This window comes from Puntigrus tetrazona, chromosome 22 (genome assembly GCF_018831695.1).
Source record: "Puntigrus tetrazona isolate hp1 chromosome 22, ASM1883169v1, whole genome shotgun sequence".
NCBI classification, from domain to species: domain Eukaryota; kingdom Metazoa; phylum Chordata; class Actinopteri; order Cypriniformes; family Cyprinidae; genus Puntigrus; species Puntigrus tetrazona.
Window position 1 is genome coordinate 12,413,316 of NC_056720.1, and position 13,812 is coordinate 12,427,127.

At 37.3% G+C, this 13,812-nt stretch overlaps 2 protein-coding genes across 2 annotated transcripts; both read left to right on the forward strand.

The window, feature by feature from the left end:
* Positions 1-1,266: 1,266 nt before the first annotated feature.
* LOC122327054 (beta-1,3-galactosyltransferase 2-like) lies at positions 1,267-8,342 on the forward strand. The gene is made up of 2 exons (XM_043222228.1): positions 1,267-1,398; positions 5,039-8,342. Exons 1-2 carry the CDS (start codon positions 1,373-1,375, stop codon positions 6,123-6,125), a joined length of 1,113 nt encoding a protein of 370 aa, XP_043078163.1. The 5' UTR covers positions 1,267-1,372; the 3' UTR covers positions 6,126-8,342.
* A 23-nt stretch (positions 8,343-8,365) lies between these two features.
* On the forward strand, positions 8,366-11,387 carry LOC122327055 (beta-1,3-galactosyltransferase 2-like). Its single transcript, XM_043222229.1, has 2 exons — positions 8,366-9,482; positions 9,945-11,387. The coding sequence occupies exons 1-2, from the start codon at positions 9,457-9,459 to the stop codon at positions 10,954-10,956; spliced, it is 1,038 nt and encodes a 345-aa protein (XP_043078164.1). The 5' UTR covers positions 8,366-9,456; the 3' UTR covers positions 10,957-11,387.
* Positions 11,388-13,812: the final 2,425 nt, after the last annotated feature.

Sequence of the window (13,812 nt, forward strand, 5' to 3'; positions counted from 1 at the left end):
ACCCTTCCTGGACCCACGAGGACACCAGCGCGCATGCACGGGGAAGACCGGTCTCCCGAGGAGAGGCGCGTTCGTTACTTAACGGCGACGGTAACGAGGCTAAATCCACTTCAGGTGTGCCTCGTCACACGCCGCCAGACCTGAACAATACCCGCCCCTCCTCTCGAACACACCCACTCCCGTCGGGAGCCTGGTGAAGGGCGGCGAACAAAGGACGGGGTGATGGTGACAATAAAGAGGAGGGGCAGCCGACTCGTCACAATATATATATATATATATATATATATATATATATATATATATATATATATATATATATATATATATGATATAAGTAACATCTTGACATCTTTAAGTCATAAGTTTATGTATATATATATATATATATATATATATATATATATATATATATATATATATATATTCTTCAGTAGGTGCGTATTTTCACCCCTACCCATTGACACTTCTTTTTCAAGTAAGAGGAAGTGAAATTATTGGTTGTCGGCCAACGTTTCCCCTTTTTCTGTCTTTTTTTTTCGTACTTGTTATGTTACGACAGGAGAGGAGAATTTATTGCCTTTCTTCCAAAAAACCAAACAACAACAAAAGGTGATGATATAGTGTACAAATGATAAATGTGTGGTCTAATTATTTATGACAAACTATAATTTTGTCATCATTTTTAACACTTTAAAAATGTAAAAAAAAGATCTAAACAATCTTTACAGATTTAGTTTTAATGTATTATATATTGTATTAAATATTATATAAATAAATATATGTATTATAGGCTAAATACTATAAAAAATATTCGATATTATTCTCTATAACACATTATGACTCATCCCCAGCCCAGACACGATTGTATCATTTTTCAATTTATGGACCCATAATAATAATAATAATAATACATATACGACGATTTATTTATTTTATGGCAAACTACACTAACAGTTGTATTGGATCAATAATTATTTAAGTTTAAAATGTAATAAACTAATAATTCTCCTTGGTCCGCGCTGCACGATAATTCAATAACACATAAATGCTAGATGCAATTAAAACTAGAGCAAAGTAACCTCTGGTGAAACTTTCCCCTCCGTTCCAAACGCACCAGCTCATTCTCCACCGTAAAAAAAAACCTGATTTATATTTTAAGGTTGCTTGAGAAGGAAACGTGCTCAAGTGTGAACAGGAAGCGTGTGCTTACTTTGCTCAACTCATTTTCTGGGTCTTTCTTTTCCCTCTCTTCTCTATTCATACTTTAGCCCCTCCCCCTGTTAAATGATTTAGAGAAGCAACGAAAAAAAAACACAGGTAGTGCAGGACAAAACAAAACGTTTGACTTATCCGTCACCGATTCCTTCGGGCAATGGCCGTTGAATGCTTGCAGAAGAGGTACGTTCGTCCTTTTTGTGTTTTCAGACAAATCAGGGAAAGTTTTTAAGTACTGCTTTTAGGCAATGGTTCATTTTATAGAGTTAGATCGTGTGATATCTTCCCGACCAAAAATGTTAGTCTTCATCTCAGAAGTTTAACACCAAACATCGTTCGATATCCGAAGAGGTGTCTTTGATCAGCCTTCACGATATTGTCGTGTGGCTTTGAAATAAAGACAGCGACGTTATTAGTAACGACGAAGACAGATATCCCTCGAATCCACGCAGTCACAAGAGCAAGGGAGCAATACAAAACTAAAGAACCGTTATTTTGTTAAATGATGAACAATTGCAAATTATTCAGACCAAAACGTGTACGTTAAAAGACTTGCATGATGCGACTCGTTACACAGTTACTCTTTTCTATGAAAACTAGTGAAGAAATAGCAGTTAAGCAACATTACGTAATAAAAATCAGTCCAAGCTAAATCAGCCATGTATTCATATCAGATCAGACCCGGCTGAGGTGGACGTTATATTTTTGTGGATTTCTCCTAGACCTCACACGTCACAGTTACAGGACTAAATTATTATGAAAATCTGGCCTACTGTTACTCCCATAATGATTCGTTTTTTTAAAGGTACATTAATTATGTAAATTAAATACAGCGTATAGATACAATCGTGTTTATTACACATTACACAAAAAGACAGTATATTAAAAAAAATGGTTTATGATTACATATTTGAGAATAAACCTTAAGCAAAGTTTGGTATAAAATGTCCTGAAAGCTAACAGTTTTTGGGCAATTCATGGCGATGGCCATTTCACTTTTTTAGATATTTAAATGAAATAAATGTTAAATAATTTTCTTATGCTCTGAACAATGTAATGACATGAAAAAATTAATTCAAAAACACTTTTTTGGGGGTCTCAGGAGGATGCCCAAGGCTTTACGCGATCAAATATCGACAACAAATCCTAGGTAATAAAGTACAACAAATTTTATTCTAGCATTAAAAAGTAGAAGTAACCCAGCAAAAAAATCTTCTCAATGCAAAGTGAAGTTGCTGAAAAATAAACAGTGTAAAGACAGAAAGACATAACAGTCAGAAAGACATACAAAATACCACGGCACAGATTAAAGAGACGGAGAGACAACTACTTTACAGCCTTAGAGGAAGTTGACTGACATTAAAGATATCGGCAGAAGAGAGTAAACCAACTTCACAAACAGCATCATGGCTTTAATGCAAAAAATGCAAAAAAGAGAATTAACGGCGGTTTAGATGTTAGTTTCATTTCACTAAACGCCACCACTGTGGGCAGTGGGTTGGACTTTGAAAACCCTCGAACCATGTAGTGGCTTGATTCACTGACTGTTAAATTTTTATGTTGTTGAATATCGCAGCTGTTTATTTAAATACGAACAGTGTTCAAACAACACAAATGCATGAAGCGTGAAGCTTTTTGTTTTTTAGTCGCCACGGTTGAGACTGATATGCTGATTCTTGATTTATTTCTGCATCCGAGTCAAATATATATATATTTTTAAGCTGTCAAATATATTTTATTAAAACATAAACCTTACGCTTGTTTGTTTTAGTTTTATGGCTTTTCGTGTTTCGCTAAAAAGTTAAAGCCTTAAAGGCGCCTTATTTAAACCTTTGTTCTAAGTAATAACTGTTCAGTAATAAGTGAAGCTGGTGATGCTTTTTGTGTCGGAGCTGTTTCATCCTCCTGTGCTGAGATCTCCATGTCTTTCATTTCAGTTGAGTTGTAGTTGTTCCTGTTTCTCTCTTTAGTAGCATAAAAATGTAGAATAAAAAATAGATGCTCTTTAAACTGTTTTAAAGATGCATGCAAAAGTAGTATACTTCAAGTTTATTTTTTTAAGTATACTTAAGTAAATCTAAAAGTGGATTAAATTGGCCCGCTGTACTTTAAATATAACAGTAGCACAAACAATGAAAGATAATGTTTTCATAACCATTACGGATGTCAGTGTTCGCTTCAGTTAGAGACTCTAGACTTTTTTTTTTGAATCCTGGAGCTGTAGCAACTAGACAAGCTAAAAAAAAATGGTTATCAACAACATTTGACTTGAATATCTGTGTTGGGTGTATCTTGTCAATTATAGCCTTCCTGTAATAGTCTCAACGCATTCTGGGCGTCTCCCGTCAAAACTCATCCATGACTCCCATGATGCATTGCGGCATAACTAAATCATGAGCTAAATTTTCTTGCATTTACTGTTAATGTGTTTTTGCTTTTTTCATGTTATTGTTAGTAGCTTGTGATCGGTTTGTCTGAATATACTGTCTGTCGCCGTTGTTGAGATTCGTACGCTGACTCTTGATGTCCGTGCGTGTCTAAAAGATGATTTTTTTTTACTGTCGTAGAATTACAGGGCTGCTATAATAAAAATACCTCAGAGATGAATCTCTAAAGAAGTGCAGTGACTCAGATCAAATGACGATTGCGTAAAACCACAATCATCATCATCATCATCACCTTTTGTTCTATCTCACAGCAGCCAAAGAAAACTTACTGTTATAAAATCAAAGATCAAGAGCCCAACTACAGCAAACACTGCCAGCCTTAAAAGTAATAGGTAAAAAAATAAAGATTTTCTTCTTCAGTGCTTGTTTGTTAGCACCAGGGGCCGGGCTAGTCAGGTAAAAGTTTAGTTTGCGCCAACCATGACACTGATTTGGCTTTTAGCAGCGTTTATCGCTATAGTAACTTATACTATATAACCAATCAGCTTCAAGCAAAGTGATGCAAAACAGCCACTCTCCCATAACATTTACAAAATTATCTCCTTAATCCATTACAAAAGCCAGCTTACTTCAGGTATTAAGCTTTTATTTTAAATTAATTTAAACATGTAGATGAAATATAACAGAAATTATTTTTCGAATCAAAAGCTATAATATGATTACATTCGAGTAAAGATTTTTAAGTGTTTTACCTATAGAGTTATGCTTACTTACTTGCACTTGCTTAGTAATGTATTTTGTTTGTTTAAAGTTTCCATTTTCACGGATAGACCGTATTGTTCAATCTTTAAATTTTTTACAGTGTATCGCTCTGACTCTCTCATTAAAAGTGAATCGCAGTTTCTAGGCTCGTGATTGGCTGCTCATTACTGATGTCACAAGGTCATGTGCATGCAGTGAGAGTAGGTTATGCTGGGCATGACGTTTGTGAATGGTCTGGAACCATGTTGAGATTAAGAGCAAATTTCATTTTATTGAAAAATATATTTTATATTTATTCAGAAATACTGCGTATTTGCATCAATTCTGGTAAATAAATGCTTGTTAATGACTGTTATGCTGAATATTATTTAAAGAATAATGTTTTAATAATAATTTTAATTGTTGCATACATTTAGCAACAGTATTTGTCAAAATGACTCTATTCACGTTGACCTACTTTTAATTTCTCCACCAAAAATTTAGCAAATTCCCCAACGTTTGCATTCTACAATAAATTGCATTTTTATGAATGGATTCCATGATTCTATCCATAGTTTCAGCATAAAGTAGTAACATAAAGTACTAATGCTTTAATAAAGGTATTATTAAAGGAGTAAATAACATGCATACGTTTTCTTTTTGGTGTTTTAACCTTTCTGACTGTTTTCTCTCAGGTGCTGTTTGGCTAAAGGAAGAGGTTTTATGGGTCGCTTTAAACCAGGATTTGCGCTGGCCGCATTGGCATGTTTTTTTTGGTGCATTATTGCTTTTATTTATAACTTCTCTCTCGTGCCAGTCTCTCACCCTCGAACCTGGTTTAACCAAACTAAATTGTATAATTTGATGTCTGGCAAAAAAAGACATTTAACTAATAAACAAACTATTGAAACATCTTCCACCGAGAAAAAACCCTCTGCATCCATTATAACAGAAGCCATTTCAACTCACCGGTATGTAGCACATCCAAGCAACTATCATTTCACTCTGGACGAACCTGATAAATGTAAGCAGGATCCGTTCCTGGTCTTGATGGTCCCCGTGGCACCTCATGACGTAGCTGCTCGTGACGCCATCCGGAGCACATGGGGGAACGAGAGCTCAGTGCAGGGAAAAGCAGTGCTGACTCTGTTCTTGGTGGGTTTGTCTGGAGGAGCTGAAGCTCAACAGCAGCTGGAGGAAGAGAGTCGACAACACAGAGATCTACTGCAGAGCGACTTTGTGGACTCCTACTTCAACCTGACCATAAAGACCATGGTGATCATGGACTGGTTGGCGACTCGCTGCCCTCAAGCAACTTACGCTATGAAGGTTGATTCAGACATGTACATAAACCCGGAGAACCTGATGAGCCTTTTATTGTCACCCAACACACCCAGAGAGAACTACATCACAGGATATTTGATGCTGGACCAGCCTGTCGTCAGAGACAAAAGCTCGAAATGGTACGTTCCAGAGGAGCTGTACCCGGAATCGAGATACCCCACGTATGTGCTTGGAATGGGATATGTTTTCTCCAATGATATTCCTTTTAAAATAGTGAGGGCTTCAAAATCCATTAAGCCCTTTAACATAGAAGACGCGTATGTGGGCGCTTGTCTGAAATGGATGGGTTTAAATCCCTCTGATGCTCCGGATCCTTCTCAGTTTCAGACCTACGTGAAGGACTCTAAAAGTACGGACCTTTCCAAGATCATTACAGCAATCGCGGGGTCATCGGAGAAGGTAATCGAGTTCTGGCAAAATGTGAATAGACGCAAATGAACAGAAAAATGAATTGAATTTCAAATGAATTTATAGTATAGACAATAGTACGACTTTGTCCATATGACAAAAAATGAACATTATATAATACGTTATTATTGGTCAATGACATTTGAAAGTGTCCACAAAGAACCAATTGCCTATAAATGTGACAAAATGAACACATTTATTGTATATATTTAAATATATTTATATTTTAGTGAATATAATAAAAATAAACAGTATAAGGTAAGGTAAATTATCGTTTGCACATTTTTTTTTTCTGCATCAACTGCATGAAAATACTTTTTTTTTAAATTATTATTGTATCAGTATGTGTTGGTAGCCTCATAAAGTAAATAAAATTCAAATTTTCTGCTTAAATGTTATCATTTATTATTAAATGTATGACTTTCTAAAAAGCGTCTCTTCTGTGCAAGACGCGAGTGCAACGCTGATAGACGATAAATATGCGTAAGCAGGTCTGCGTAGTAAATTATTAGTTATGAAAATATGCGATATGAAATATTTTAGCGCGGTGGGGCAGCTCCATATATACGGTTATGAGCTAAAATGGATCAGCCATTTGAACAAATCAATGGATGAATAAATATATAAATTTAATAATAAATAAATTTAGCGCCAGCTGCTGGCAGTTTCAAGAACTTATATAGAGTATTATTTAATCTAAAAAATAAAGAAATAAAGAGAGAGAGAGCACTGTATGTAATTATTCTTTCTAAAGCTTAATACCTTCTCATTTAACTGGGTAATGAACACATCATTTAATCGTGTAATTAATGACATTAAAAACCGCTATCAACTGACATATATAGTAAATACATATTAATATCTAGAACTACGTGAGCCTCAGATTTGCACAGCACACATAATACAGCCGTTCCTTTTCTCTCAACATGGCAACACAAGAACTGTCAGTCAAAACTTAGTATAACTAGCATTACTTATTTGAACAAGTGATTCAGACGTTCGCTTCTAAATTACAAATCAATGCCTTCACTAATTAATTTAAAAAAAGTTACATAATTTGTGCTACTTGTACTATTGGTACTATTATGTATGGTTAGGCTGTTATAAAAGTGTATGTATTATAGAGTTGTTTGTGGTGGGGATAAACATGCAAAATGCGTATTTATCGCCCATTTCTACTTTGATACAAACATATTATTTTATAGAAATTTTACAATTACATATGCCACACAGATATTGCACTGTCGTAGATAAATGCATAATCGCATGAAATCAGATTAAATAAAACTTTTTAGATAAAAACAATGAGCATGAAGCTGTGTCGTCAGTCAGTCGTTTGCCGTCATGCTTTCGGCCAGTCGTTAGAAAGCAACTTTCCTCGACCGCTCAATCTGACGCAGCCGCCTCGCCGTAGCAACCCATGTCTGCAGGATGCCTGTTAAACATCTCTTGATCTGCTGTCTCCAAACGTCTGGCATACATTCTAAATCATAAACGTCTTAAAGACAACTAATAGACGTCAACTCGACGTCTAAAAACGAAGATGTATTTAACTGTTTACACTGTATTGAAATAAAGCTGCGTTGTTGACTTGTTTTTTATTGTCATGGTTATATGTCACGATATTTAAAAAAACTGCAAACATGGAGGAAAACGTACAAGGTGGGGTTGTGGATTAATTGATTGTATGAGGTGTTTGTGCACGTCATTATTATTTTATTTTTATAATTACTGCAGAACTTATAAATACATAGAAGCTTAGGGAAAGGAATGGTGGTGTCTTTAATAATGAAAAAAACAACAAACTGAAATGAGGAGGGTTTTCATTTTTAAATGTAAATCTCCTCGTTAAAAAAATGAACAAACATTATGTTATACTACCAGAAAAATCAATATTATATTTTTACATTTACAATGTAATCAATATTATACGTATTAAAGGCCAAATAAGAATCTCATCAGGTTTTCCAAGCTTTTTAAATTTTTTTCCAAAATCATAACTCAGTGACAATATATGTTCAGCTTTACTTTTTAACATTTTTTATTATCATTATTATTTAATATTTTTACCAATCATCAAAGCTTGGAGATTTACTTTAAAGCGGATTACTCACTAAAAACTTGAATCGTGTTTTCAGACCAGTGTGTGAGTCATTTACCTTTTTTAGTTAATCTTTCCATCGATGCCATTATGTTGTAAATTCAGATTGACGAACACAAGAGATGGGATTTAGCACCAATCGCAGCCTAACAAGGACCTGCTAAAAAAAATACATGAGCGTATTTCAATACAAAGGCATATGTAGTCTTAAGAGAATCTTGAGAGTCATAAGATGGATGACTTTAATAATACTCGTTTTTGTAGTGCAAACAATACGAGTTTACTCACCAAAGAGTAATATTTAGAGTGTTTTGCCACAACCCTCACCACACATCTTTGTGTTTGCTAAATTTAGTTTGTCCTTTCGAAAACATTTCACTGTACTGGTTGTGGTTGTTTTCACCCTGCTACCTCAAGAGAGATCCTCTTTTTGAAATCTTTCCGACGCTACACTGAACAATGTGAGTTTCTGGCACTGTATAGTGGATGAACAGATATATAGCCAAACCATAAATATATATAAAAAGTGTACATGTATATTGTAAATGAAAAGACAACACTACAGGTATGATAGTCGCTAAGGATGGGTCCTAATCATTAACTGCTTATTAATTGTCTTTACTTTTGAATTTATTTTGTAGCGGCTAGCTGTACAGTAAAATCTGAATTTCAAACAGTTATTCAGTCTTTTCTAGGGGCGCCGTTTTTGCCCTGGTTGATCACTGATCATTTTTAAACCATGACGGTGGGTCGTAATCGGAAAGATTATCAAGGCAAACTTTTTTCTCCACTGAATGAATTGAAACGCGCAGTAAAAAAGTAAATAATGTCCATCTCTTGATCATTTTAAAGTCAACTTACATTAAAAAGAAAAGGCTTGTGACTAGTCAGCAGCAAAAATAATGTTTCTCCGCTTTAATGTAAATCCTTACATTAATTTGATTTGCGCAAGCTCTTAGTAAATCTGGTCCTACAAAGAAAAAGAATGATTGGGATTTGATCTGATGCATCAGAAAGCGATTTGATCTAGAAAACATGATCAGAATGAAAAGACACAGATGGAAAATAGTGAATATTTGTTCTTAGAAATTTGCAGACAGGACCAAGACCAGGATAGTAAATAATCAATTCCACGCCTCAATGTTAAATTTACATTGCAAATGCAAAGGTTTTTGTTGACTAGAATACCTGTGTTAACTGAGGAATGGTCATTATTAGGTATCTCGCGAAGGGTTGTCACATATCTAGTATGAAATAGCCATGGTGAATAAAAGAGTATGGAAGAGGTGAGTGCACTCCTGTTACTATTATTGATGCTTCTGTTTGTTTCTCTGCATTAAATGAGCTTATTCTTGATAAGTGAAGGCAGAACATCTGTCTGTCTTATTCCGATATATGCTGTTTTTCGTTTAAAAGTTTTTAAAGAATCTGGCTTCAGGTGTAACTGTGAAATAATGCTTTAAGTTGTCTCTTTTTTTTAAAGTTTGCTGGAGAGAAATGCATTGCATTTTATATTCTTACATTGAATTGGCATTTTGAATGAAGTTATTGCACTGCATTCTTGCTTAAAGTACATTACTCTTAAAGAACAAAAATGTCTTATGATGTCAAGTGTGAATGCATTGTAGAGTGACTCAAAGATTATATGATTCAAGACTATAAAAGTTATGTATAAAGTATTTTAAAATGTTTGTATATATACACTTAATTAGTCTTTCACAGAAAGTATTTTTTTTCTTTTTTCACAGATACATAAATGGTCTCATTTTGCTTACAGTAACATTGGCCTTGTTTGCAATCCTACACAAATTTGAACTCCGTATCAAGCCTGCTATGTATCCCGAAACCTTTAATAGAGCTGTAAATCACATAAGATCCTATTATATAATGACGCAAACAAAAGCCACCGCAGCACCCCCTGTGAGCGAACCAATTTCACTTCAATATCATAAGGCTCATCCCCTCAACTATCATTTCACTCTGGACGAACCTGATAAATGTAGTCAGTGGGATCCGTTCCTGGTCTTGATGGTCCCCGTGGCACCTCATGACGTAGCTGCTCGTAACGCCATCCGGAGCACATGGGGGAATGAGAGCTCAGTGCAGGGAAAAGCAGTGCTGACTCTGTTCTTGGTGGGTTTGTCTGGAGGAGCTGAAGCTCAACAGCAGCTGGAGGAAGAGAGTCGACAACACAGAGATCTACTGCAGAGCGACTTTGTGGACTCCTACTTCAACCTGACCATAAAGACCTTGGTGATCATGGACTGGTTGGCCACTCGCTGCCCTCAAGCAACTTATGCTATGAAGGTTGATTCAGACATGTACATAAACCCGGAGAACCTGATGAGCCTTTTATTGTCACCCAACACACCCAGAGAGAACTACATCACAGGATATTTGATGTGTGACCAGTCTGTCATAAGAGACAAAAACTCTAAATGGTACGTTCCAGAGGAGATATACCCCGAACTGAAATACCCCACATACCTGCTGGGAATGGGATATGTTTTCTCCAATGACCTTCCAGAAAAAATTGTGGAAATTTCCAAGGAAGTAAAGCCCTTTAACATAGAAGACGCATATGTGGGTGCTTGTCTGAAACGGTTGGGCTTTGCACCCTCACCTCCCCCAGACCCTTCACAGTTTAGAGTCTATCTGGAACAATATAAGCGAGAGAATTTTCTTAGCATCATTTTGGTGATATTGGGATCTCCACAGCAGATATTGGATGTCTGGAAGGATGTAAAGAGGCCCACATAAAAGAAGAAAAATAATGACAATAAAAAATGGTTTAAAAACAATATATTGGTGCCTTAAAACCACACAATGGGAGCTGATTCTTTAAACAAATTATACGATTACTGTTATCAGTTTGAATGGATCAGTCAATTTAAAATGAAATTTTCATGAAAAAAAATTAAATACTACCCTAATCAACTGGAATCAAATCAAAATTGTATAGCCTTTCAAGGAGAGAGTGTTCCTTATTAGTTTAAATTTTTAGGGATAATTCTGTATGTAAATATGCCCATCAATTTACACTGCTTTCCAACTGCTTTCCAGACCAATCTGCTGTGCCGCAGTTTGTTCTGTTTTAAAGTAAAACACGGAAACAGATGAGATAAGCAGATGTGTATGTAAAAATATCATATATGGTGTTAGAAAAATAAATTTCATAGCAGATGTGAACAGTTCCTACTCTGTTTTTATTTGAGCACTGTAAGATGCCATGTTATATCGTAACATTCTCATTCGCTCTTACTGTCAGGAACAGTTTTTTTAGCAGAAGGCATTATATTAAGTGGTAACCATTTTATAGAAACAATAAAGTTGAGACATGCTATATTGTGAATAAAGGGGGTGCAGGCAGACTGCTATATTGGTAGGCTTATAGTGCCATGTCATCAGAATCTTTCAACTTGTAGTGACAGACATCAACTTGCATAAAGTGTTATAGCATGGTAGGCTACGCTGTACTTCAGAATCACTTTATCAGAATCAGAATCACTTTATTGCCAGGTATGTTTGCACATACGAGGAATTTGTTTTAGTGACAAAAACTCTACAGTGCAACACGATAACAAGACAAGACTGATATAAAGAGAATTATGTACAATATACAAAATATAAAATGTGCAACACAGCAAAAAATAAAAATAGAAAAATAAAAATATATATAGTGTAACAGGAATTATATTGTGCAGTGTTATGTGCAAATCTGTATGTAAAAGAAGAAACTGTTCCTGTGTCTGGCTGTCCTGGTACTCAGTGCTCTGTAGCGGCGACCAGACGGCAACAGTTTGAAGATGGAGTGTGCGGGATGTGAGGGGTCCAGAGTGATTTTCTTAACCCTTTTGTTTAATGTGGATAGGTACAGTTCTTGGAGAGTGGGGAGGGTTGTACCAATGATTCTCTCAGCAGTCCTGACTACCCTCTGTAGTCTTCTGAGGTCAGAGTTGGTAGCTGAGCTGAACCAGACAGAAATCACATAAGATCCTATTATATAATGACGCAAACAAAAGCCACCGCAGCACCCCCTGTGAGCGAACCAATTTCACTTCAATATCATAAGGCTCATCCCCTCAACTATCATTTCACTCTGGACGAACCTGATAAATGTAGTCAGTGGGATCCGTTCCTGGTCTTGATGGTCCCCGTGGCACCTCATGACGTAGCTGCTCGTAACGCCATCCGGAGCACATGGGGGAATGAGAGCTCAGTGCAGGGAAAAGCAGTGCTGACTCTGTTCTTGGTGGGTTTGTCTGGAGGAGCTGAAGCTCAACAGCAGCTGGAGGAAGAGAGTCGACAACACAGAGATCTACTGCAGAGCGACTTTGTGGACTCCTACTTCAACCTGACCATAAAGACCTTGGTGATCATGGACTGGTTGGCCACTCGCTGCCCTCAAGCAACTTACGGCAACAGTTTGAAGATGGAGTGTGCGGGATGTGAGGGGTCCAGAGTGATTTTCTTAACCCTTTTGTTTAATGTGGATAGGTACAGTTCTTGGAGAGTGGGGAGGGTTGTACCAATGATTCTCTCAGCAGTCCTGACTACCCTCTGTAGTCTTCTGAGGTCAGAGTTGGTAGCTGAGCTGAACCAGACAGTTATGGAAGTGCAGAGGATGGATTGTATGATGGCTGAGTAGAACTGTTTCAGCAGCTCCTGTGGCAGGTTGAACTTCCTCAGCTGATGAAGGAAGTACAATCTCTGCTGGGCCTTTTTAACAACGGAGTCGATGTGAGTGTCCCACTTCAGGTCCTGGGAGATTGTGGTGCCCAGGAACCTGAATGACTCCACTGTTGCCACAGTGCTGTCCATGATGGTGAGTGGGGGGAGTGCAGGAGGGTTCCTCCTGAAGTCCACTATCATCTCCACTGTTTTGAGAGTGTTGAGCTCCAAGTTGTTCAGACTGCACCATTCAGCCAGCTCTTTGACCTCCTGTCTGTAAGCAGACTCGTCACCGTCCTGTATGAGGCCGATGACTGTGGTGTCGTCTGCAAACTTCAGGAGTTTGACAGAGGCGTCTTTAGAAGTGCAGTCATTTGTGTAGAGGGAGAAGAGCAGTGGGGAGAGGACACAACCCTGAGGGGCTCCAGTGCTGGTTGTGCGGGTGCTGGATGAGAATTTTCCCAGCCTCACTACCTGCTGTCTGTCTGTCAGGAAGCTGCTGATCCACTGACAGATGGAGGTGGGCACCGAGAGCTGGGTTAGTTTGGGGTGGAGGAGGTTTGGTATGATGGTGTTGAAGGCCGAACTAAAGTCCACAAACAGGATCCTCACATAAGTCCCTGGTCTGTCTAGGTGTTGCAGAACATAATGCAGTCCCATATTGACTGCATCGTCCACTGACCTGTTTGCTTTGTACGCAAACTGCAGGGGGTCCAGTAGGGGTCCTGTAAAGTCCTTCAGATAACCCAGAACCAGTTTTTCAAATGATTTCATGACCACAGACGTTAGAGCCACGGGTCTGAAATCATTAAGTCCATTAATTTTGGGTTTCTTTGGGATGGGGATGATGGTGGAGCGTTTGAAGCATGAAGGTACTACACACAGCTCCAATGATCTGTTGAAGATCTGAGTGAAGATGGGGGCGAGTTGGTCAGCACAGGTTTT